This window comes from Crocodylus siamensis, chromosome 14 (genome assembly GCF_052110815.1).
Source record: "Crocodylus siamensis isolate JL-2025a chromosome 14, ASM5211081v1, whole genome shotgun sequence".
In the NCBI taxonomy this organism is placed as follows: Eukaryota; Metazoa; Chordata; order Crocodylia; family Crocodylidae; genus Crocodylus; species Crocodylus siamensis.
Window position 1 is genome coordinate 22,314,680 of NC_143408.1, and position 24,658 is coordinate 22,339,337.

Sequence of the window (24,658 nt, forward strand, 5' to 3'; positions counted from 1 at the left end):
GCTCTGGCTAGCTGCCTCTTAAAAACCTGCAAGGGCGGAGACTCCACAAACTGCCCCCGTGTTTCCCCACCCTGCTGGCCTAATATCCAGCCCAACCCCCATTGCTCCTTGCCCTGTCGCCCGCCACCGCTGAGGGCGGCCCAGCGCCATCCTCTTTGGGGGCTGAGGGCCGCTCCTGAATGTCTCGCCCGGCGCCCCACATCCTTTGGGCCGCCACGCGGCCTCCCCCCGCCTTGCCGGGGCGCTCGGGAGTGGCGGCGGGGGCCGGCGGAGGCGGCGCTGCGCATGCTCGGGCCGCGCTGGGGGCGGGGAGCCGGCGCTGCGCGCGCCGCTGGCGGGGCCGCCCGCCGGGCGCTGTCCGCGGTGCTGACAGGATCCCGCGCCCGGCCCGGAGCCATGGCGGCGGCGGCGGCGGCGCGGGGCTGCGGCGTCTCCGCCCTGCTGCTCGTCGCCTGCGGTAGGTGCTGCAGCCGGGGGGCTCAGCGCCCAGCCCAGCAGGGCCATGCTGCTGACCGGCGCCGAGGAAGGGCACGCGAGCGCCCGTTTGCGCGCCAACCCGGTCGACGGCGAGGGGCCTGGGCCGAGCCCGTCCACAAAGCCCACCGCGAAGGGCGAGTCGTGAGGGGGGCTCTGGGCACCCCGGCGTCACGCGGCGCGGCGAGGGGGAGCTACGCCTCCGTGCCCGCTCCCGGGGGGTCTTTCACACCGGGCTCGCGAAGTGCTGTCCTGTCTATAGCGGCGTTAAGTACTCTGGTGGGGGGAAATAGGTAAAACTGTGGCAAAGCGGATGCTGGTGAGGTAAACTGGCATGAAGCAATCGCGTGCCATTAATTATGGTTGGTTATGGATTATTTATAGAGTTGGTGTGGAGAAAGCAAGTTTTAGAAAGCTTCCATTTTAGACTTTTCTGTGCGAACAGTGGCGAACAAAATGGTTTGCCATCGGGGGATATGAGAGGTTGGTAAAACAACATCCTGAATAAACAGTCGACTTTTTTTTCTCCGCTTCCCCCCCCTGTCTGTCTCGCCTCTGCTGCGGCTCCTCGCTGTCTGCTCCCAGTTGGCTTCTGCTCTCCCGTGTGTGTCGAGGTCCCGTCGGAGACGGAGGCTGTCCAGGGAACGCACATGAAGCTGCTCTGTATCTCCTGCATGAAGAGAGAGGAGGTTACCGCCACCACGCTGGTCGAGTGGTTCTATCGGCCTGAAGGCGGGAGAGATGAACCTGTACGTATGTTTGGAGCCTAGCTCTTTGTTTTCATAGCTCTTTGCGTGAAGAATGCAGGTAGCAAATATACGAAGGCAAGTGCTACCGTTGCTTTGTCTTGCCTTTGGGTCCCAGTTGGCATGTCTATACATCCGTTACTGTGCTGTAATTACGGCACGTTAAGTTTAGCACCTGCAAAAACAGGTACTAACTTAATGGACCGTAATCGGTACTACTACCACGCAGTAATGCCGATGCATGTCTTTTGCGTGATGCGATTGCGCAGTAGGCTAATGCTGTGCATCGCACGGCGCTTGCTGTGACACGCTAATGCACGGTAGAATTGGCCTACTGCACTTTTAACATCTCATGTAGATGCACCCAAGGTATTGTAAAGAAAAGAGAAGTGAGTGGGGATATGAGTCTCTCAATATTTTAAGTTTGATTTGAGAAAGACAAAAATGTCCAGAGGCCACTTGGAGGTTTCTGATGATGCCCCTCATTCCTGAATTACAGAGCTTTAATATCCAGTTTTTTTCATTCAGTATTTGGCATACATTAATGAAGTTTCACAGTCTTCTCCCCACCTTCACTGATCAGCACAGCGAGGCACAGATTTTTTGCATTGCAGTGGCACTTTGAAGCCCCATCTGAGCTCAGAGCCCCGTTGTGCTGGCAGCTGTACACACAGGCAGCAGCAGTGCCTTTCCCGAAATGTGTTAAAAGCCTAAACAGACAATCTGAAGGACAAGCACGGAAATAGAGGTGCAGAGATGTGAAATGACCTTTGGCATCTTCCATTCATACAGCGCACGCTTTTGGTTTCCATCATTGCTATTTATAAGTCAAATCATGTCCCACTGAAGTGCACAGCATTTTAGTAATTGAAATCAGTGGGACTAGGATTTACTTTTCTTCACCAGACATTTTAATGGGGAAAGTGATCCCATCCTCTGGCCCAGGAAGCAGTTAGACTATCCCAGTGTTCGGTTTCTTCCTGGCTGGAAACTGGAGCCAAATGAGTCAAGAGAGAAGAATGTGACTCTAGTGAACAAGAAGCAACTGTTGGTGTAGAAAAAATAGGAGCCGTGACTCCTTGGAGGCCTGCATCTCCTGCATACAAGCAATTACACTAATATCCTTCCTTTCTTCCACAAAGCAGAGTTCGTGGCAGATGAGACACAGAATGATTCCCCCATCCTTTGAGCTTGGATCTGAAAAGGCCACTTTGAAAAGCAAGAGAGGAATTCAGGCTCCACAGGCCTTTTGCTCATTGGTTTTCCAGCGTCAAGAAATGCTAATGAGTTTGATGGGAGTGGGATTTGCATTTTAATAGCACCGACTCTTGATCTCTAGAAATTGGCAAAAGCCTCAACGAGCTTCACAGGCGTGTACAGAAAGGGAGCGAATGGTAACAAGTTCGTTGCAGTGCATGCAGATGTTACTTGTGACATATTTGGGCTATTTTTTAAAATTGTATTGAACCCAGTCATTTTTGTGGCTGCAATTTTGCCTAATAGAATAAGCACCGGGCTGGAAGCCAGGAGATACAGGATTCTGCCACTGGCCTGCTGTATGATCTTAGTCGAGTCATTTTTCCTGTGTGCTAATCAAAGCTTTTGTCCCATATTTCCTGACAGATCTATGAGTACAGAAGAACCTACCATGAATTTCCAAGCCGTTTCAGTGGCCGGCTACAGTGGAATGGGAGCAAAGACATGCAGGATGTGTCCATTACCGTGCTCAATGTGACCTTGAACGATTCGGGGATCTACACCTGTAATGTCACACGGGAGTTTGAGTTTGAGATTCACCGCCCACTCTTCAGAAGCTCCAGACTCATCCACCTCACCGTGGTTGAGGAGGGTATGAAGGATTGGAGGGAATGTCAGTTAAGCTGTCAGTTGTAAACTGCTGCATCAAGGACAAGTTTATTGCAAACCAGACTAATAGTCTTTCAGTAGTATCCCTGGAGAGAGGCAGAGAAGCTGCTAGCTGCTGGGTTATTTGCAGACAGACCTATCTTCCACTTTACTAGATCAATAGTCTGGCTAAGCTTGGAGATGAAACTGTCCCCTTGCTTGAGGGATCTGACTATTTTAAGTGTGAATCAGGGAAGATGTTCAGATGCCATCAGAGTGGGAGGAAAAACCAGAGCAGCACCGTGTACCAAGCAGATACCTCACCAGGCTTTTTTCCCAGCTCAGGACACAGGCTATTCCCTGGTGCCTGTAAGACAGTATCAGGGCTTCAGTGGGTCGGAGCAGCACTGAGGTGGTGACGGCTGACCCTTCCTCTTTTCTTCCCTCTCCCACTGTGAGCAGCTCTCCATGCATAACTCCCTGCCTTTGACCCACACTGCACTTTCTCCCTCTGACCTTTTCCCCTCTTCCATCCTACTAGTGAAATCTAGGGCCCATTAAAGTCAGTGGGACTTCTGCTGCTGACCTCACTGATGCCAGGACTTCACCTAGTCCATTCCCTCGCATGAATTTGTCTCCGTCCCCCAAATCACATGGTTTCTTGGTCTCTCTCACATGCCCATCCTCAGTGCACTACCAGACAAGTAGGGGTATATCAGGGACTAGAAAGCACAGTGTAAACGAATCAAAGTCCAGGATGAGCTGGGCTAAAGCTGGCAGTCTATCCATGTGTGCTACAGAGAGTGTAACATGGAATTAGGGGGCAAGCCCTGCCCAACAATCCCCCCTGAACCTGGAGGTGCAATCCCAGTTTCTGCCTTGGGGATAAGGGCAGGAAGCTTCAGTCCAGGGGCATTCATTCAAAGTGATGTACTGACGGATTATCCCTAGGCTGCTTCAGTGCTACTGGTTCCACTGGCTGTAGAAACTCCACACTCCTATTCTGGCGGGTCCTTGGACTCCTGATCTTATTTCCAGTAAAGGAGATGGTGTAAGCCCTGCAGTCCTGTTGCCCCTTCCTGTGAGGTTTTGCATCCAGTTGAGGAGAGGAGGGCACTGGTCCTTTGAAGACCAGTTTTGTTTTGCACCCTCTGAGAAGGGGACCAGTGACACCTTTATTCTATTTTGCCGACAGCTGGAGATGACTTCACTTCAGTCATCTCTGAAATTATGATGTATATCCTTCTGGTCTTCCTCACCTTGTGGCTGCTGATCGAAATGGTCTATTGCTACAGGAAGGTCTCCAAAGCAGAGGAAGCTACCCAGGAAAATGCGTGAGTATAAAAACCCTGCGGGCTTGCAAACACGTGCAAGCTGTCCTCCTCCACAGAAATACCAGGTCATTCAGAGGGTTCACCAGACCTCTGACCCTGGAGCTGTAAGGAAAAGGGTTCTGGTCTCATATTAATTTCTCCCAGATGCTTTTGCTATGTCTCTCTCCATTGCAAAATGTAGCTGTATCGTGAATGACAGCACACCAGCTTAGCAGAGGGTGGTATTAGGGATGGAGGTGGATTGGGTAAATGTGGGCAGGGCCTTGTTAAAATGCTACAGATGTTTTCCCAGGACCTCCATGCAACACATTTGACAGGTTAAAAAAAAATAAGGCCCTTTAAGTGTTAGCCTGCTTTGTCCCTTTCCCTCTTCTTGAGGCAAAAATGCTTTTGTCCACTGTGGGCGTGAGAAGTATTCTAGCACTCGATAACTACATCCAACTTTGCCTGGTCCTTGAGAGAGATGTTTGCTGATGGTGCTTTCTGAAGGGAGGTCACAGCTGCTGTGCTGTCGACTTAGCCAAAGGCAGTTGAGGCCTGGTATTTCAGAGGTGCTAGGTTATGGGTGCTTGGTCTCGGAAAACCAGGCCATGAAAGCTCTCCAGCACCTGGGGTGACCCTTTGCTCTTCCACCCACAGGACTGACTACCTCGCGATTCCATCAGAAAACAAGGAAAACTGTTCGGTGCCTGTGGAGGAGTAGCAAAGGGGAGACGGTGGCAAGATGCGCCACAAGGTAGGTGAGTTCAGTCCAGTTCCAGGGAACGGCTGATTCCACCTTTTGGAAGTGGTAGGAGAAAGGAGCCACTTCCTCTGGGGTGGGCTTGAAATGGAGAGATGTGTTATACTGACAAAAATCTTGGAAAATTGATGAGGTGAGGGGAATGATCCATGAAGTCCCAGGTTGGTTCTTTGTCTAAGGCTTCCCTGGTGGCCTTCGAAGCAGTTGGCATGTAGACACTAGGGGTGGGTTTAGATTATTTTTAAACTCAGTAGCACAAGACCTGGCTGTGCCTGAGCGTTTTTCTGCCAGGAATCTATCAATCATCCATTGATCTATGCCCTCCACATCACCAGGAGCAGCTGAGCACTTCAGTCTTTAGTGCGTTTATCCTCACAGCAGGGAGGTGCTATTATCCCCATTGTGCATATAGGGAACTGAGCAAGGGAGACTAAGACTAGATCCAAAAAAAGGACTTTACTCAACTGGGCCTCAACCTCCCCGAGTCAAAAGGTGTGTATTTGTGGTGGGGGGAACCTGCTTCTCAGCTGCTCTGCAATAAGTGTTGTGCATCTCCTCAGAATATGGTAGCCTTTATGCCAGGGTCACCCTGCCCTGCCACCTGCTTGGCTTTGGACCACTACAGCTAACTACCTCTCTCTATCCCGTGGTAAGTGGAAGTTTAACCCTGAATAAAACAACTGCTAAGTTAATGTAGTTTAACAGTTCTAGTTTTGCTTCCACTTACTGCAGAATAGCACCAATCCATGGACAATACATATTGCATGTGGTAAATCCCACCCCCACCCCCACCCCTCCTTCTTTTAACTCATAATTTGTTCATCTTGTTCCTCTCCACATTAAAAAAAAACAAAAAACAAGTTACTTTCCCTTTCCCCCCCACCCAAAGAAGCCCCCAGTACATATATCATTACACCAGAATCCCAGATCCAAATTTTAGACATCTAAACCCCATCTCTACCTTTCACATGACTTGCTGTAGCACTGATCTGCATCTGCCTACACAGACCCAAGGAAACATTGCCATAATACAAGACCATGTCTCTGTGGATGAGGAACGAGTCACATCCGGGGTTTTCTGTCTCTTGCAGGGGCTCTGAAGTTGGAAGGACCATGCAATTCCAGTCAGGTTTGGGGGAACCCTACAGCATCAGGAGGAAATGAGGGAAAGTGTAAAAATCCCTTCTGTTTGCCTTGGACTTTATACAGCCTTGACATCAGCTTCATGATTCCATCCTGAGCTGCCAGCCTGTTTGCTAAAGGACTCTCCTTTGAAGCATGCTGAGCAAAGGGCATGGGGGTATGGGCAGCACGGCTCCTTCCCAAGTTTCAGCCCCCACCTCACCCTAGCGGCTCTGTAAATATCGGTGTCATTTCTCACCCCCCTCCACATTCTCCTTTGTTTGCAAACGATTCTAATCCTGCCTGGGAGCTTAGTGGTGTGTCACATTACTCTGCCCTGTGTGACCTGGAGAGGGGTCATTTTAGTACAATGCTCAGCCATTCAGTAAAGCAAACTTAGTCACTAGAGTATCCCAACCCTGCACTTGCTGCCTCCCCTTTAGGTGCCTGCTTCTTGGTTGTGGCTGCAAGCATGAGACAGAGGCTGGGGGTACCAGAGTGCCTCAAAAAGCCTGACACTGCACCAGCTGTCTGGGATATGGGCACTGCTTGTTGCTGAGGAAGGGATTGCGAGAATTCACCCCAAATGGAAAGCATCACTGCCAATCTGGGAGCCCCCCACGCTGATTTGTAACAACTCTACACTGATGTCTGTTGCATTCAATGACTTAGGTGTCTGCTAGTCTTGCATTGCCACTTCACCCTTCAGATAGTCTGAGTGTTTCCTGATCGCTGACATAACCTCCAACAAACAGCAGCAACACAGAGGAGCAGCATGAGAGAGATTTAGCCTACTAGAGGATGCTGCTAATTTCAGGAGGACTAGAAAGTCAGCAAGCCTGAAGACAGGAGACTGGTTTAGGTAAGAAAGTGAATGAAAACAGATTATTCTTTCATAGGGAAGTCGGGACAAGGCTTTAGGAATTTGTGGAGCAGAGATAAGGCAGGCTAGCAGCACCACCTAGTGATTTTAGAAAGGAAATGCTTGTTTTCTTTATAACCATTAAGGATGCATTATTATTTCCCCTTGATAATATGAGCTGCTATTGCACAAGATTCCTATTGCAAATCAAGTTTCTCTTAAAGCACAACTACAGTTTGTTAGGGTAAAGGGTTATGGCGTTATTAAACAGACCATGTAGCATGATGACTGAAGTTTAGAGTTAGAACCCAAGCTGGTTAGAGGTGTTTCTTTGTGGGAGGAAGGGCAAATAAAGGGGAAGCTGTGCCCCATTCATGAAACGGGATGTGTCCTATTAGCAGAGAGTGTGACATCCCTGCCGCATTAGTGGCTTTGCCGCTTGTAAGAATGCGGATGGTTCTGCCACACTGACTCTTTGCTTCCAAGTAGATAAAATGCTCCCCATCCAGGCATGCTTCCTGTGTAGCCTTCCTCTGCTTTATGCTACAGCTTAGAGATGACTCTCCTGTGACTGAACCAAATTGGATGAGAATCTGCCCATTGTCCTGGTTTTAATAATAGGACAAATTGAAAGCCCAGCTTCAGAGGGTTGAACGGTAGCATGTCCAAAACCAGATCCCAGTCTTGCATCTCAAACCTAAATTAAGCGTGCTTTGTATATAATGCCACTAAGATTGGGCACTGTTTTCTTAGTACCCCGTGTTTAAAACAGAGGAAAGTGTCTCCACTTTTGGTTCCTTTTGGATGTCTTCATTTTTCTCAATGCTTGCTCATCCAGCCTAAGATACTATTGTGCATAATACTAACCCTGGGGGCCTAGCCCCAGGGACTCAGGCAGCGGGAATAAATCTTGACTTCATGGTTTCAGGTGGCCACAGCCTTGGTGCACTGTGTGACTTTAGGTAGGTCACTTAACCTTTTTCATGCTTCAGTTTCTCCATATGTAGGATGAAGATGCTCCAGCAAAGCCATAGGGTTCTTTAAGAGTTATTGAATGATAAAATGCTGAGAGCTGCCTCAGAGGGAAGGAGGAAAAGAAGGGTTGCATTTAATCCCCTATCCTTTCCTTTCATGATTTTGTCTCAAGATGCTGTTGTGTGTGGCTTTCATCTTCTACTCACCCACTTCTTTAAGAGGCACTCCAGCAGACAGGCACTACCAATCTCCTGTGAGTATTTTCAGGCAGGGGGAAGCATTAAGGTTTCACCTCCCCATTGGAAAAAAAAAGGGTGTTAAAGGCTGTTTGTGTCTTCTGGGAAGATCTTCCCCAGCTGGTGTCAGGAAAGACCCTCTGTGTATATGGAAATGACATGAGAGACTTTAGAAGTAGGTAGGACAATAAAACAGAAGCACTCCATGAACTCAAGAGTCGCTCTGTCATTTGTTCAATACTTTTTTATTCATACTGTACTTCCGTTGTACTAGCTACTTTACAGTAAGATTTGGCTGTGTAGCCTTTATAACTCCTAGGATCTAGCAGGTAAGTTTCATTATCGGGCTTATCGCACCTTGCGCACAGCGCAAAGTTTATTACAGTTACAGAGCCAAACACAGAGAGCCAGACAACCCCGAAAACACAACTGGTGTTCATTGTGCACGTGGCCCAGCCCCAGAGTCTGTCTTACTACTACAACCCATGTCCGCTCTAAACCAGGCGAATGTAGGTCCTTGGCCTGTCAACCCTCCTTTCCCACCACGTGGTGTTACAAGTCAGAAGGGTTGGGCACTCCTTGGGGCTGACCACACAACCCCCTCCTGTTGAAATAAATCAGTCCTTACTAACCAGGGATGATTTGCAGCAGTCAGGGTTGCAGGAACCTGGCCCATGACTGGGGGAAAAGAGCTATTTCAGGAACGCAGCAGCTTTATCCAGCCCTGGAGCACTTGGTGAGCTGGGGAAAATAATGCAAAGCAAACTGCTGGAAACACCCCAAACGTGCGGTCACAATACTATACCAGGCTCAGGGCAGGCAGCATCCGCTCACAGTGGGGAGGTTCAGTTTGCTCAGCCTTCCCTTCCAACTGCGCTGGACCAAGAGTGTGGGTAAGTGCTTCCATGTTTGTTCTGTTAAGTACCCTTTACAGGGGAAGGTGGCCTAGCCAGCAATGCAGATGAACAATGCAGAGCTGCTGCTGCTTAGCAGCTCACAGTCTCTGGTGCTGCAGGGGATAGTTTGTACTGAGACTGGAGCTACAGCAATGCAGCTCAGCTCTCGAGCCTCCTGGTGAGGGTGGGGAAGGCGGCTGCTTAATGTGAGCAGTAACATTGGCCAAAATGAGTGAGGTAACAGAGACGGTCAGAGGAGAAGCCTCCCTGAGCCACGTGCAAATAGATTTCCCTCTGCAGAAGGAAGTCCTTTTCCAACCCAAACCGGAACACATTCGCTGAGTAGCAGGGCACAAACTGCTGCAAGGAAAGGCAAACCAGAGACAGCACCAGGTCTGTCCATCTGGGGTGAGGGTGATCTGGAGAAAAAAGGGGGCGATTGTCCAGCAGCAAAGGTAGGAAGGGAGGAGGTGGAGCCAGGCAAGCCTTGTAGCTGCAATACGTGTTGGGGGGGCCCCATGCCCATGTGAAAGACCATATTCTCCCCTGCACGCGCGGTGCTAAGAGTGATGCTTGCGCTCTCCGCCTTGTTAAAGGAATAACCAGCTGGGGGGCTGAGCAAGAGAGGGAGAGAACAGCATTCCTTTTTTGGCTGGTGTGCACATCTAGAAAATCAGGGTTATGGCACAAACGGGTTTGCGTGCAGAGGGGGGAGAGAGCGAGCACGGGGCAGCGGCTGACCACAAGGAAGAGAGCATGAACCTTGAGCACGGTTCCCTCAAACAACATCCCTGTGATTGTTTCTCAAACCAGCTGTTTCAGATGCTTTGGTCTCCTGGTTGCCAACCAGAGTGGTAGTTCTACAGTTCATGCCCTCCCACTTCTCCAACCTCAAACCAGGCTCTGTCACAATAAGAAACCCCCGAATGGCAGCATCGCAGCCTTGCAAGGACCCCACCAGAATTAGCCCTTCAGGCAGCTTCCCAGGAGGCACAACACACTCTAAAGGCTACACGTGGGGTTTGGGGAAGCAGAGCAGCTGCCTTGGCAGAGATGACAGGCTGGATACAGTAATGGCCCAGTTCAGTGCAGTGGATTTATTGACCACGACAAGACAGGCCTCTCTTCCTGCAATGGGCAGCAACTGAAACCTTTGAATAGTGAGACCTGCAGCTCGGGCCTTAAGTATTGTATTAGCTGCGCTCTTTTTCTGTTGCCTGTTGGGGCACTTGACTAACTACCCAGAAAAACTTGCCCTCAGATGTAAGATGTAGTACAAATGACCCAGGGTGGGTCCACACACCGTCTGGAACATCACTTGAGAAATATGCAGGTCAACCTGGTGGTGGAGGGGAGAAAGCCTGTTTGTGCTGAGGGATTGATAGTGTAAGGCTTGTTAGACACTTGGGTGGATTCATCTCATTCAGGAGCGATGTGACCCTAGAGCACTGAGCTTAGGGCTTGTCTACAGGGGAAAGTGCGCTGCACTCGCCCTGCTCTGAAAGTGGAGTTGGTTGCCTTGCATTTACCATGCCTTAAGAGTCTCTACACAAAAAGCAAGCCGAAAGTAGGTAGTGCACTGTAAATACAACCCCTCCCTGACTGCACATAGACAAGCCCCTTGGATTACTGTGGATCAAAAGGCTAGTGAAGCCACGTGCCTTTGGAATGGAAGCGCCCTCATGAAGGTTTAATGTGCCCTGACTTCAGTGCATTTACTTTTAGTTTATGCACCTTCACTTTCCCATGTGTCCCCATGCAAACAAGCCTTAAGGGTAGGGAATCCCTGGAAAGACACTGGGGGAGGAGAGAACATACCAACCTGAGGTGACCCATTTCCATCCAGTAGGGCTGGGAGACCCTACACCACCAGCTGGCAGGGAGAAAGGGGAGGGGAGGAGACAAGGCACATTGACTTGTTTGACGCTAACCTCTGTCTTGCAGGTTGTCTGACAATAGAAACACTGGCCGTTTTAGCTTTGGGCTGGATTTGGAGTGGAGAGCTCTCCTCCAGTTCCTCTCTAGTGCCAAATGATGGGAAAGCCACCGCCTGCCCCACTCTAGCTTCTCTCCATTCAGGCACCCCTAGAAAAGGTGAGGAAAGGTCAAGCCCTAAAATACAAAGCTACTGTGGAAAGGAACAAAGTCAGGCCACGTGCCACAAGTCCTCTGCTCGCAAGTCCTCTCCTCTGTTCCCAGGACCCCCCTCATTTTCTACTCCTCCCCTGCTCAGCGTGCTCCCAACTGAAGGTTATTGCCGTTATGCCCTGCAATCTCTCCTGCCATTCTTCAACATCACAGGACATGTGGAAAGCAGGTATCTGGAGAAGCCAGAGAGCAGGAGAGCACTGGACAAGGTTTATATTTCTACCTTATGTCACTCAAAGTTTCAGCTTAAGTTTTTCCACGTATTTGCCTCTTTCCCATTTGGGTACAGGGTCAAGTTCAAGCCAAACCAGTCATTTCTGGTGTTTGTCATGCACCCATGCTGTACCCAAGACTGGGGACAGAGGAGCCTGTGCATCTCGCGAGAGGCACTTCTTATGAGACTTTCTGCCCAGCTCCACACCTTCCAGCCATTCAGAAAGGTGTCCAGGTAGGTAGTCAATCTTCTGAGAGCTTAAATACCCCATATGCAGCTCCTTCATCACGTATGCACATAAATAAGGTACTGCTAGTCATTAAAGTCAGAGCAGAGCCTTTGCAAAATGTCTTGTGGTGATCAGCTGAGGTCCAGGTCTCTACTGCAGCCTTCCTTTTGTGACAAAAGAGCTCCCCCCACACACTTGTGTGCTATAATTTGGCAAAAGAGCTATACTTTGCAGCTTATGGAACTGTATGGCTCTACATAAGAGAACAATTAGGCCCCACATCACTGACGTTTTTACTGAGGTGGAAAAATCACTTCATTTAATCGCAGCAGCAATATTGCAGGAGAGCAGCTCTCAGACTAGGAAAGCCAAAGCAGCAAAACCCCACCTCTTCCTTTAACCTCTACAAGAAAAATAAGCTGTAGACGTGCGTGAACCTAAATGCTAATGGAGACGTGATGTACATCTCCAAGATCCCCTTGCAGAAAGGAGACCTAGAGAGATAGATAATCGGTTCCAAGTGCGATGGGGTAGTTAAAACTGCAGTGCAGTTTTACCAGTCGCAAACATGGGGTGCTGACTGCAGGTTTAGATACTAACATTATCATTAACAAATACAGTCCAAAATCAAGATATCCACATGTGCTAAGGGTGGAGATACTGTGCCCTTTGTGCGTCTAAATAGGAGCTTTTTAATTGTGCAAGTATAAAAAATGGTACTTATGCCCAAATGATTCTATTACTCCTGCGGTGTGGATGTAGAAATGTGCATGCAGTAGGCTGCGCATGGGCCAGCTACATACCTGGACATGTACAAATACCTATTCTGGACCTGGACCTGTGTCTTAAGTTCAGAAAATGTAGGCAGCAAGAAAACCATGATTAGCAGGTGTTAAATGGAGAAGGAGGAAGAAGATTTTCTCGTCTTAAAACTGAGTGGTCGGTGCATGTGCCAGGGTGGCAGAGTCATGGGGTCCCCTTACCCAGAGTGGGTTTGACCATTTGTCACTCTGACTTTCCAGTCAGCTGCTGCAACCCCACCAAAGGTCAGGCATTAACCAGCTAATTCTCCAATGTGCCTTTTGAAACTTGTGCTTTGGGGAGCCAAGCAATGGAGATGTGCAAGGCCAGGAGAAAGGGAGAAGGAAGAGGGTGTGAGGCTTAGCGAAAGTAGCTTTTAGCCTGAAAGGGAACAAGGTTCTGGGTTCCAGCCTGAAGCCTTACTGTCATCTGTCCTTTTTTTTTTAATCCAATGACTTATTAATTGCATCAGGCAGTGGCTTGGGCCTGTCAGAGCAGGCTCTGGATAATGCCAGTCCTGTATTACCTCTAAAGGTTAAAAGAACTTACTAAAAGTGTGGTTGCCCTATAAGCAGCTGTACACTGGCTGATTGTACCCACTGCTTTATGTACTCTTCTCTTCCAGTAGGAATTCAGCATGCCCAGCTGTGCCCGTCTTAGACAAACTTGAAAACATGCTGCTTAAAATGAGCGTAAGCCTGTTGGACCCCTCCTGTCTCCAACACCAATGCTGCATGCATGCTTAACTCGCCTACAAACCTGACACCCACACAGTGTGAGGCTCACTTCTCCACAGCTGCGGCCCATTTCTCCAGCGCAGGCAGAATGTAGATACCTAATTTATACGTTCAAATCTGAAACCTGGGCTTACCAAAAAAGGTCCATTTTTCCACACATAGAAGGGTTAGTGCCAAGAGCCACTGTCACGTATATAAGTGTCCCTCCCTGCATGCAGCATCTTACACAGTACTATTTAGGCCATTAGCTGCTGCAATTAGTTTGCATTAATTGCATTTGGCTACTGCATTAGTTGGAGTGGGAAGAGAAACCTTTTCTGCAGCAGACACTGGACATGAAAAACAAAGCATTCTGCCTGTGAAACCGAGCTGTCATCAACAGCAGAAGGGTCAGGGTTTTCAGGGGTAGGGCAGAGCATCACCATGACCTGGTCAGCAGAGAAATAAATATGGCAAGACATTTGTGCAAAGCATGTGCCTACTGAAGACCCTGGGGTGGGTGAACACTAACCTTCACTTTATCCAGGCTTGCAATGCTGCAAAGGCAGTAGAGCTCTCCCTTCCTGATTACACCCTTCAAGTCAGTCCCTGTTTTACCAGTAGAGCTGCTGGATTATTAAAGGCATTGAACCATAAACATCACAGCCTGGACTTTTTAAAGGATCCCAAAGGGCAAGAAAACCCCTAACAGGGGCCTGTGTCGAGTGGAGGAGGTGAAGGCAGGTCTCAAAAAAAAAACCCCAAACTGCCTGAAACTTAGCACTGACCTAAAAGACAAAGTGTAACAATACACTGCCCGTCGAGAGGCAGGGAGAATTATTTTTGGTGAGCCATGAGACTTATTATATAACTAGGCATCAGAGAGAGGCAAACACCAATGCTGAGGAACAGAATCAGCTCCTGACCCTGAGGGCTTGTCTATAAGCAGCCATATTTTTGTTTTACTAAGGGTTTGACTTGTTTAACTGGAATAACCTTATGCATGGAGACTTGGATATCAGCTTAAGCCTAGTCTGTAGTAATTTAAGCTTCCACCTATGAATTTGCTGGCTCAAGTTAAGTTAACCACATGTAAACTGATGTAAACGGCTTCATGAGAGGATGCACCAGTTTATCTAAAGCTGTGCAAATCTGCATGTAGACCAGACTCCCTGATCTACCTGCCTACAGAACCAGTCTCCTTGGAGAAAACTGTGGTGTTTGGGATGTAGAACTAGATTAAACAAACCCCCAAAGCTGTGCTTCTGACCAAGTGAGCAGGGCAAACAGGTCTTTTCCCTCTACCTGGCTGGAGATTAGGACTGAGAGATTAGGACAGATTCACAGAAGTTAAGGGCTGGAAGGGACCCTGTGAGATCACTGGGTCCAGCCCCCCAGTGACGATTATTTGTGGCCTGAACAGACGGACAGGTTCCAGCACCTCTTGGCAGATCTGCACGCTCAGTTACAGAGGCTGAGATGCCAACTGTGCTTGCAGGAACCAGGGTTTCCCCTGGCACAGCTAGGGCAGCAACCACCCAGCTCCCCGCTGTCCTCCTGATTAAACTCAAGAGAAGAGGGAACCAGAGGCAGGGCAGTTGCGGGAGAAAACCAAACGCAGAGCAATAGGGGAAAGCAGCCCCTTCTCAGCCAGGGTGCTGCCTCCTCTGACGAGCTCAGACTTTCTGTCCTTAGCACAGGCCACCCACCCCAGCAGCACCTGCCCCATCTTTGCTTTCTTCCTCCCACACATCCTAGGGCTCTGTATTGCTCTACACCTAAGCACTGCACCAGCAGTTTCTGGTTCATCAGGGAAATGCTAGGGAGCTGTACAGTAGTGAGCAGCATTAAGTTAAATAAATAATCATAAATACAATAAGTTATAGCAATCCCTTGGTGCCCAGGCACGTATCTGTCCTGTTCTTGCTCTCTCCACTCCCTTTTGACAGCCTGACCTCCCCTTTGCTTATGAGAAATTTCACAGTTAAAGTTTGTTCACAGAATCATAGGTCACAAATGACACTAAAAGCCTCCAGCCAACCTAGACGACAAAGCCATGGGGAAATAGCTTAGTCCCACACACTCCTCCCAGGTTCACCAACTGTGGAGGGCAGGTCCTCATGCCGCAGGGAAGCCCGGTGACCCACCAGTGCTCGTTCCCTGCTGCCTCAGCGCATGCAGGAACAGACTGGCTACCTCAGCTGGTCCATGAAACTGTCCCTAACTGGGGTGATGGACCAGGTGCTCCCACCTTAGTGAAGAAGTCGGGATATTCTTCCAGTGTCAGACAAGGTGGAGCTAGAGAGCTTCACAGACCAGCTAATCCACCTGGTCGGCAAGACAGGAAACCGTGCGTTAGTCACCAGAGCAGACAGCCACCTCACTAAAACACAGTCCACATTCAGCACAGTCCTCTGGTTTCTTCCCCTGGTCAATACTGGCTTCAGATTTGCAAGCCAAAAATTTCAGCATTTGAAATAAACTTTAAAAATAAATTAAATGTAACATTCACACACAACTGTAAGCATCTAAGCCTGCTCTGTGGACCCTCCTGTAGCTGCCCTGCTTTAGACCCACTTTGCCTCACGCTAAGGGCGCAGCCTTTCAACTCCCCAAACCTTCCTCAATAAGAGCCCTCTTTATATAACGACTGGTCCCCATCCCCGTTCCTACCCTCTCCAAGTATCAGCCATGCAACGGCAGGGTGGGTAGGTCCCTGGGCCAGAAACAGCCGTATGGTTTATTGCCATCAAGGTTTTCTTCTTTTTATTTATTTTAAGGAAAGCTGCTCCCTCTGCATACAAGTGGCCATCAGAGGTGAGATGAAGCCAGTGTATGCAGGCGCATGCAGAATGCCCTCATTCCCTCCTAGGGCAGGGTGGGGAGGGAGGTGTCAGTGCCAAGGAGTATGAGTTCCAGGACCCTTGCTAAGCACCAGCGCTTGGTCCCAAGATACAGCCCATGGTTTTCTGTTTTTGGCAGAAGAGGGATTGGAAAGTGAATAACAAAAATAAATACCAGGGTGCTTTCCCAAGTGGGGGTCCATTTAAATCAACCGCTCTCCCCACTGGGGAGAGCAGCACAGATATAGCCCTTTCAGCACAGCTGCAGTTGCTTCGCATAGGGATGGCTTATTAATGGGGACTCAAGTACGTGGAGGGCTGAGCTAACTACAGAGCATGTAAAGGGGACACTGTCATGCCGCAAAGAACCCAATTCATGGCTGGCTGAACTCTGCTGATGGAAGCAGAGTGACACCCAGGTAGATCTGAATGAACAGCCCACAGCAACCCCCATTTCCTTTAGCAATAATGAAGCACAGAGCATTCTCACAAGGATTTGATTCAATTTGGTAGGTTTCTGTGCTCCACTGAGTGAACCTGGGCTGAAGCCAAAGGGTTTCCCTGCCACAGAGTCCTTGGGGATGGCTCCAAACAAGCCCCACTCTCTATGGAGCAGGTTCAGTCCTTGTGCAACTCTCCTCATTAACAGGCAGCTGAATGCACTAGGGACTGATGGCAGTAGTGAAGCCCCTGTCCTTAGTGGAGCAGGGTGAAGTTGACAGTGCCCCCTTTATACACCTGCGGGTCCTTCGGGGGCCCTCACACGCAGGGATGAGCAGGACGTTTGCTCCAATTCTTCCCTTTTAAAATGAACAAATACAACAGACAGACAACTAGACAGGACTCTACAGAAGAGAGGTGCGAGGGCCTAGGTGAGCGCAAGCTGTGGTCTCCCCTGATGGCACCAAGGTGCTGGGAGAGCACAGCCCTCCCCCCACTACATCCCAATTCTACCCCAAAGACGCTCCATTTCAGCCAGTGTTGGAGGTCGGCACCCACTCCTCCTCAATACATAGGCTTTTTTCTCTTAAAATCTGTATATAATATATATATATATATTTATATTCTGTGTGTATATATATATATATATATTTATATATATATATTTATATATTCTATATACACATATTGCACACAATCCTCTGGCCTCCTGTGTTCCTGCCTGTTAGTGGAAGCGCTTCCTTTTCTCCTCTGGGTCCGACCCATAGTCACGGGAACCAATGCCGTTCTGAAGGTTTATTAGTGAATCCTTCATCTGCAAGATAAAATAGGCCTCATATGTGTCACTGCTGTAAAGTCAAGCAAGCACTGCAGCTTGTGGCTTTTATCTACTTATCAGTGTACCCACAGGACTTATCTGTCTGTTTAAGGTTTCTAATTGCACTTGTTCACCTGGCACCCAAGCACCTGGACTGGGATATGGTGGAAGTTGGCAGCAAGACAGGGACTGAGAAATGGATAGGCAGAGAATCAGCGCACAGAGAGCTGGCAAGGGACTGGGGCTCAGAAAGACGGACACATAGCCCTGTGCACCTTTCATCCCAAAGCACGTTCGAAATTCACAGTCTGTACAGGCAGCCATCTCTCTGTAGTGGAGTCCAACCAACAAAGAAACTGGGGAGGCTTTTTTTCTGAAGGACACTGTCTTCCTGTTTTGAAGTTCAGAGGGATTTCTAATGCTCCCAAAGAGCAGCTCCCCTCTGCCTCATCTCAATGCAAAGAGTCACACACACAAAATCTGCAAGGCACCCAGGTTATCTATTCTGCTGAGGGACTGAGAAGGGTTAAATGGACCAAACAGTTCAAGCTTTCCAAACCTGGTCTCTGATCCCCTAGCTCCTGTTCTCTGGCCTACCATATAAGTCTGTTTAGTCTTACCTTGAGCAGCCTTAAATGACTGCTTGCCCTGGTCCTGTTTGATATGAGGCCTAAAGTGTGTATGTGGAGATAGCAAGACAAGAAACAATGGAGGAAAGGAAGCAAGATATGGAGACAAAGCAGGGTGAGTGGGGGAGTGTTCAGGAAATGGATACTCCTGGTCATTCTCACCTGGTCTAGAAGCATCACCGAGGATTTGATGATCTCGCGCCATTTCTGCAGCTCTGAGTCGTGATACTTCTGCTGAGATTCTAGTAACTGGGCCCACTCTGTCTGGGACTGGGGTAACCTGCCAGGGACACACAAAATGCAAAATGAAGTGGCTTTACAAAGGCACTTGCTGTTGGCGGGGTGGCTAGATAAACCGCATCGTGTTCCTGTGCGTATAGGCTTATTCAAATTAAAACGGCCTTCATTCCAAATGAGCTACACCGTGCTAAGGTGATTCATTTTGTAAGAAAATGCCCATGCAGGGGGCCAAATGTGGTTTAACTAACTCACTTTAGTTCACAACCTTAGGTTAATATGGATTACATTTTCCAAGTGTCCCCCAAGGACAAGCCCCTTAGTCTCACTATCGAAAACATCCTAGGCACTTAAGAGCTCAAGTCTCATGGAAAATCCAGATGATTTGCATTCCCTGGCGCCCGAGATACTTTAAAAACTTTGGTCCTGGATACAATTTTCATATGCCTTTTTATGTTGCATGACAACCAGCATTCTTGGGGCGCACAAACCGCTGCCTCATCCCTGCCTTTTCCTCTTTCAACCCCTGATTCTGTAACAATTTGCCCAAACCTCAATTCAATTATCTTGAAATTTTTTTTTCTGCAAAAATGTATTGTGTTCCACAATCCCACAGCCAGGTAAGGGGCTGGGGGGTCCCTGTTACTCAGTGCAGTAGAGGAGGAAATGAAACCCCAGAAGGAGACTACTGGAGGGCCCACAGCAGTCATTCATAAAGCCTGGAAAGGAACAGAGTCTTCAACTCCTGCACATCCCACAATCCTCCTCAGAGCTAAGACCTTTGCCTCCCTTTCCCCTACTGCAGCTATTCATTAGCACCACTTATCCAACCACTTTATGACCACAGTGTGTCCACTGACCGCTATAGTGTATAAGGCTGGAAAGACGGCACCAGGGCACCTCTACGCCGCAGAGATCAGGAAAAGCTTGCAACGTTTGCAAGAACAGAGCAGTGGGGGCACAGAGAAAGCCGATGCCACGTTACCTTTCGTGTAGCCGCAGGCCTTGCCAGGCAGTGAGGGTCTGGGTGGTGTATTCCAACATCCAGAGTTTGTAGAACAGCATCATATTAAGAATTACCAACAGCACCAAACTGGGAAGGAGAGAAAGCAAAAGGCACCTATTAAAGGGAGGCTTCCCATACTCTGCTCCCTTCCCGACCCCCGCAAAGGGGAACTCCCCTGATAATGCAACTCAAGCCCATTTCTAAATCGGGTTCTGGGCCTTGCTGCCTCAGTCAGCCCATTCATCAGCTGAGATGCATGGGAGTTTTGTCAGAAGCAGGAGTGCGTGCTTGGGGCTTGGAGCTTTGCTTTGAGAGAGACAGGGAGAGAATTTCAAGAGAGACACAATCAAGGACAGATCAACAGGTGAGACTTGACAGCCCAGACTGGACAATACGCAGACCAAGCTTTGTGGTTGGATAAAGTGGACGCTGAACAAAGGCAGGTGAAAAACAGGAGAGTAAAGAGGTAAAAAAGAGACAGTACCTGAAACAAATCCTAATGGGAGCAGGAAAGAGAAAAGATGGAGGAGCTGCAGGTTAGAAACAGACCAGCACAGAGACGGAAGAAACTGGGAGTGGGTGGGGATGGGGTCCTGGGAGGTACATGAAATACACAAGAGAAGGCAAGAAAAGGGCAGAGGGAGGAGAAGAACTAGAGGAGAATAAATGCCCATGCACCTGCAGCCAAGGACGATGCTTTTTTTTCCCACTAGTGGGAAGGTAGCTCCCAAGTGTCTCCTGCCAGCACACGGGGCAGTTCACCTGCTAGGGTTATGAATCCACACAGCGAGTTGCAAAAGTCTCTCTCACTGTTGGCACTACGCTGTGTAAGAGGAAGCCCATGGCAGAGCACATCAACCCAGGCTCTGGCTAGCAACATGCAGTTCTCATAGTTATTGGCTGCATCAGCACTTCAGCAGAGACTCCAAATGAACACGTTTAGGGCTGTCCGGAAACACCCCCGTGGCTCCGGAGACTGGGGAGCAGCCCGTTTTCCTGGCAGAGGGTTTTGTCTGCTTGCAACTGGCAGTGCACAGGAGTCTGACCATGTCACGGACACTTTGATCTCTGGTGTGCCGCACTGAAAGGCGTCCAATCGGTTGCAGCTAAGTCCTCCCCAACAGGCAGCTCTCTCTGGAAGCCTATCAACCAGGATTGTTGCACACTGAACCTTTGCACTTTTCTACCTGAATTGTTGGATGTATCAGGCTGACCCAGCAGAAAGCACCCAGGAGATGGGGCACTGGAACATCCTTCTGCTGTCTGATTAGTTTAACTGGAAATATCAGCACTGCTGTTGAACATGCATACAGCAGGGGGCTTGCTATAAAGGCAGGTAACATAACTGCCTCCCCCAATGAGAATTTTGGGTTGGGGGGGAAAAAAAAAAGACAATTTGCAAATGTGAAGCATTATTTCCCATTGCCTGTTTTGTGTTAAAAGGGCCAAACTGACAGTGTTGGCTTTATGACCAACACATCTGTCCAGGCGAAAGCCTGCAGATTCTGAGCCTCTCCTGGTCAACGTGGCTTCAGAGCCCATCAGACTGAAGCCCAGTTTTCCCACTACCTGGATCTGAAACGCTTCTCCCCCATGTTGCCAATGAGGTTCCTACCCCAAGGGTACTGGAGACATCCTCTGACATAAAATGCCCTGGATGCACTAAGCTCTTGGCATGCACCTGAAACCTAGAACAAGCTCCAAAGGCGCATGGGAAAGCCTGTGCAAAAATAAGCTTGTGCCCTTATTTCCAAATGTACCCAAAGCCCTCACAATTCCATTAACCTTGTCTGTATCAGTCACAGTGGGGAACATAGGTTTTCATAACTTAACCCTATAAAGAGGCGTTCATGTTTCATCGCAGCTCCGTCTTGGCTACTGCGCTGGGCTTTCATTTCATTTGCAAGCCAAACTGCAGAGCGCTGACCTGATAGCTGCCTTCTAGGGGCTCATGTGCAGTACAGCAGGAATGGTGAACTCTATTAAAGAGGTTACCACTAGCCCCAAACCTTTGTGGGTGGACAAAAAGGCTTCAAAGGACTAGTTGTGGGTTTGGTTTTCAAGCTCGTCGCTCTGTTTCATCCTTGCAGTAGCCCCAATAAAAAAGCACGGCGATTCTGATCCTCCTAGTACCTTACTGGGGAATCAGCAAGTTACTGGGGAAGGGCAATAGAAAGTGTCCCTGCCTATCCCTGATCTAGCAGATGCTGTCTGCCCGAGTGCCAGTTACTGAGACACACCCAGCAGGAAGCTTCTGCCTCCTGGAGAAGGTGCAGTTGTGTTAATCAGGAAACATCTGTGGCCCATGTCCCACCTGGGACCAGGAAGCACAGACAAAGTGTTACACTGAACTTGCTTGAATCTCAGGCAAAGATCTGAGGCAGGGGCTGCATTTTCCAAACAGGTTCAGCCAATACTGGACTATCAGGCTAAGTCCTAGGCATTAGGATTTCTCCTTCTGTGAATGTCTTACTACATCCTTCATAACGTATCAACCTTGTGTATGTGCCTTTTCTTCCAGAGTCCCCACACTGAGCATGAATGAATGCCCCAGCAGGCCAGCTGACTTGAAGAGGCAGGTACTGAGTGGTATGCATGTTTTACAGACCAAAGACATCTGTCAGGAAGCCAGGGAACAGGGTGAGGAATAGAAGCTACAGTCCTGACCTTGCTTGCGCTAGCTAGTAGGCTGACCTGTTTCGGTCTCTCCAAACCCTCTGCTTTCATCTTCCTGCTTCATCAGTTTATCTGCCTATTTCTTAGAAATCTCCTCCAAAGTGGCCTCATTCCTTTCCAAGAGAGGATTTCTCCGCAGCCCTGGAATGTGCCCCTTTGCAAGTAGGTTTCACTCCTGGACTTGATCAGAGGAGAATAAATAGGAAACAGGCTTAGCACATCCAATAAATGCCCACGGTGCTGAACACACTGCTGCTGCGGGGTAGCAAGTTTCTTATTACACCACAGTAATGTTTTAAAGGACACATGCACCACATTTTCCCTTTCCTGGCAACTGCTGGGTTACCTGGAGCTGGTTCTGAATGTCTAAATTAAACACGACAGTCTCTGCAGGACTTGGAAAAACCCTTCTTTGCAAAACATCTAAACCAAATCCCCCGGGTTCAGCGAAGGAAGCCTGGCTTATTTCTGGCTCTCCAGAAACACTCCCGTTGTTCCTTCCAGCTCCCACACTTTGGTCGCTCTTTCAGTGGCTCCATTAGTTTCCCTGGCCTCAGTCTCCCTCGTCAGACTATAGCTTCCCCACCTTCCCACCCAGTCTGCCCTTTCCCCAGCACACAGTCTGCCCTGTTCCCCATACACAGCAGCCAAACTACCTCCCAGGGATGGCAGGAGTGTACAAAAATGCAGGGCTCTGCCTGGTTGAGAGCAAGGTCAGGGAGTGCTGGAGCTGATAAAGAATCTGGGGTGGATCTGGGATAGGCTCGTCTCCAGCAAGAGCTGCCTCAGCCCTGCAGCCAGAGCAAAGCCAAACCTAACCTTTCAAAAAGGGCTACTTTTCATTTAAAGGCCCATTTAATTTACGTTTTGCTTTTGTGGCTTTTCGGCACTTCCCAGCTTGGGAATGGAGACCAGGAATGGGGTGGGGAGTCGGAGAAGAGGGGATGGGTGAGCAGAAAAAAGGCAGAGACAGGAGGATTAGAGGAGAGATGCTGAGCAAGTGGAGAGGGCAAAGGGAGGCACTTACACACAGCTGATAATGAGCAGCAGTTTGGAGACACTCTGCAGGTGGAAGCCACCGGGACTCTCCTCCGGGACGTGCCGTGTCTGAGTGGAACCTGAGGGGAAGCCGGTTGCTGTGGTTAAATGATCCTAGGGAGCATTTGAGACCCTTCCTCCCCTCACTTCCATGGCCCTGTCACACCCCCCACCCCTCATCCCCCAAGGCCTGATGCCCTACCTGGCTCTAGCCACACCCCAACAGGCCCAGCTCCAACCCCCTACCTGCCACATGCTTGATTCGATGTACAACCTCCTCGTCGGTGGGGGTGGTGACAGGGCTCAGCACTTCCTCCAGGTGTGGCACCCGCAAGTGAGCGTGGGGCCGTTTCCGCCGGCGCACTGTAGATTGCTTATTCACCTTCTCTTTGGGGGATTGTCGATGGAGCTCAGCCAGGTACATGCTCTCGGTTTTGGTCAGCTCACTCTCTGCAGGGAAATCGGGTTAATAACTGAGTCTCCCTTGATCCAACGGCACCTTTATAATGAACTAGGGGTCCTCCAAAGGCACAGCTGCTGCCCAGTGCCCGCTCTAGGTCATTCTAGCAGGGCCCAGGGCTGGTCCCTGCAGCGGGTGATAAAACCATACGCACGCCTGTTATGCGTCTGATCGAACGTTGGGCACTGGCCACCTGTCCTTGTGCTAGAGCAGGAGATGTGATTGCCCACAGATCTTACATGCAGGTCTAAAGAGGGCAGTAATGACCTCAGCTGACCCGGTATGAAATCTGGCTGCAGAATCCAATCCCCGCTGGTCCAGGGCCAGATCCCAAGCCTGGAGTCCGACTTCCCATAAGGGTAAGTGTGCACAGGAAACATGCCTGTGGACTTCAGGGCTTCCCACTCCCTGGGTCCCTGCCGCAGCAGGCACCACTGCCGCTCTCACCTAAATGACGGAAATAGTCTTCGAGGCCACTCCAGAAGTTTTTTTCAATGAAAGATTTCACCAGCCCCCACGGCTGCTTCCTGTAACGTAGCTCTGTGGAAACCCTAAGGGAAGGCAAGAAAGAGTGCAGTCACACCTGAGTTGGCGCGTTAAACACCGCCCTCCTTATGGCACACCGTAAGCCTTTCCTAAATCCCCCAGGCATGACCTTTTTCACTCTCCCAGTATTTCTATGGTAGCTTCGGCCCCCCTGGATCCGGATGGGAACTAGGGCATCAAACCAGCAAGCCAGATTCTCTCTCCCCACCCGGGAGAGAGAAAACTCAGTATTTTAAAGACCCATTTAAACTACGGTGCTGGTCCAAGCCAGACCTGAACCCCCAAAGTTTCTGAGATTCACCTGGCCCTACCCTGCCCGGGGGTCTGATTTTCCGCCTCGCCCCTGTGATCCCTCTCCTGCTCCCTGAGATGGTGTCACAGTGCCACTGCTTCAGTTCACAGCACCCAGAAGCTGATGCTGCAACCACATATTCTGTGACAGAGAAAAGGGGGTTTGTTGGGTTGCGGCCATCTCCCCACCCTGGCTCCACACCTTTGCTGCAGCTATTCTGTGTGCTCATGATCCAGTGCATTAGACAGCTACCTTGTTTAACTTGCCCTACAGACAGGTCTTGCTTACAAGGGGCAAAAACAGTGGCTCCTTGTGGTCTCTTCACCCTCCTTT

General features: G+C 49.5%; 2 protein-coding genes across 8 annotated transcripts in view; one reads left to right on the forward strand and one right to left on the reverse strand.

Moving 5' to 3' along the window:
• Positions 1-334: 334 nt before the first annotated feature.
• Positions 335-8,540, forward strand: SCN3B (sodium voltage-gated channel beta subunit 3). Of its 2 annotated transcripts, none has more exons than XM_090026811.1 (6): positions 335-457; positions 1,060-1,223; positions 2,844-3,069; positions 4,261-4,399; positions 5,039-5,139; positions 6,233-8,540. In XM_090026811.1, the coding sequence occupies exons 1-5, from the start codon at positions 397-399 to the stop codon at positions 5,100-5,102; spliced, it is 654 nt and encodes a 217-aa protein (XP_089882937.1). In that variant the 5' UTR covers positions 335-396; the 3' UTR covers positions 5,103-5,139; positions 6,233-8,540. The 2 variants fall into 2 exon arrangements, with proteins under 2 accessions (XP_089882937.1, XP_089882935.1); XM_090026809.1 differs by having other exon boundaries at positions 5,039-5,135.
• Positions 8,541-8,560: 20 nt separating this feature from the next.
• GRAMD1B (GRAM domain containing 1B) overlaps positions 8,561-24,658 on the reverse strand; it is a 180,088-nt gene continuing 163,990 nt past the window's right edge. For all 6 annotated transcript variants that reach the window (XM_090026803.1, XM_090026805.1, XM_090026804.1 and 3 more), the window contains 6 exons: positions 23,935-24,038; positions 23,274-23,477; positions 23,017-23,107; positions 19,293-19,400; positions 18,233-18,350; positions 8,561-17,438 (listed from right to left, as the gene is read on the reverse strand). In XM_090026803.1, the coding sequence (XP_089882929.1) occupies positions 17,349-17,438; positions 18,233-18,350; positions 19,293-19,400; positions 23,017-23,107; positions 23,274-23,477; positions 23,935-24,038 (715 nt within the window). In that variant the 3' untranslated portion in view covers positions 8,561-17,348. The remainder of the gene's footprint in view (positions 17,439-18,232; positions 18,351-19,292; positions 19,401-23,016; positions 23,108-23,273; positions 23,478-23,934; positions 24,039-24,658) is intronic.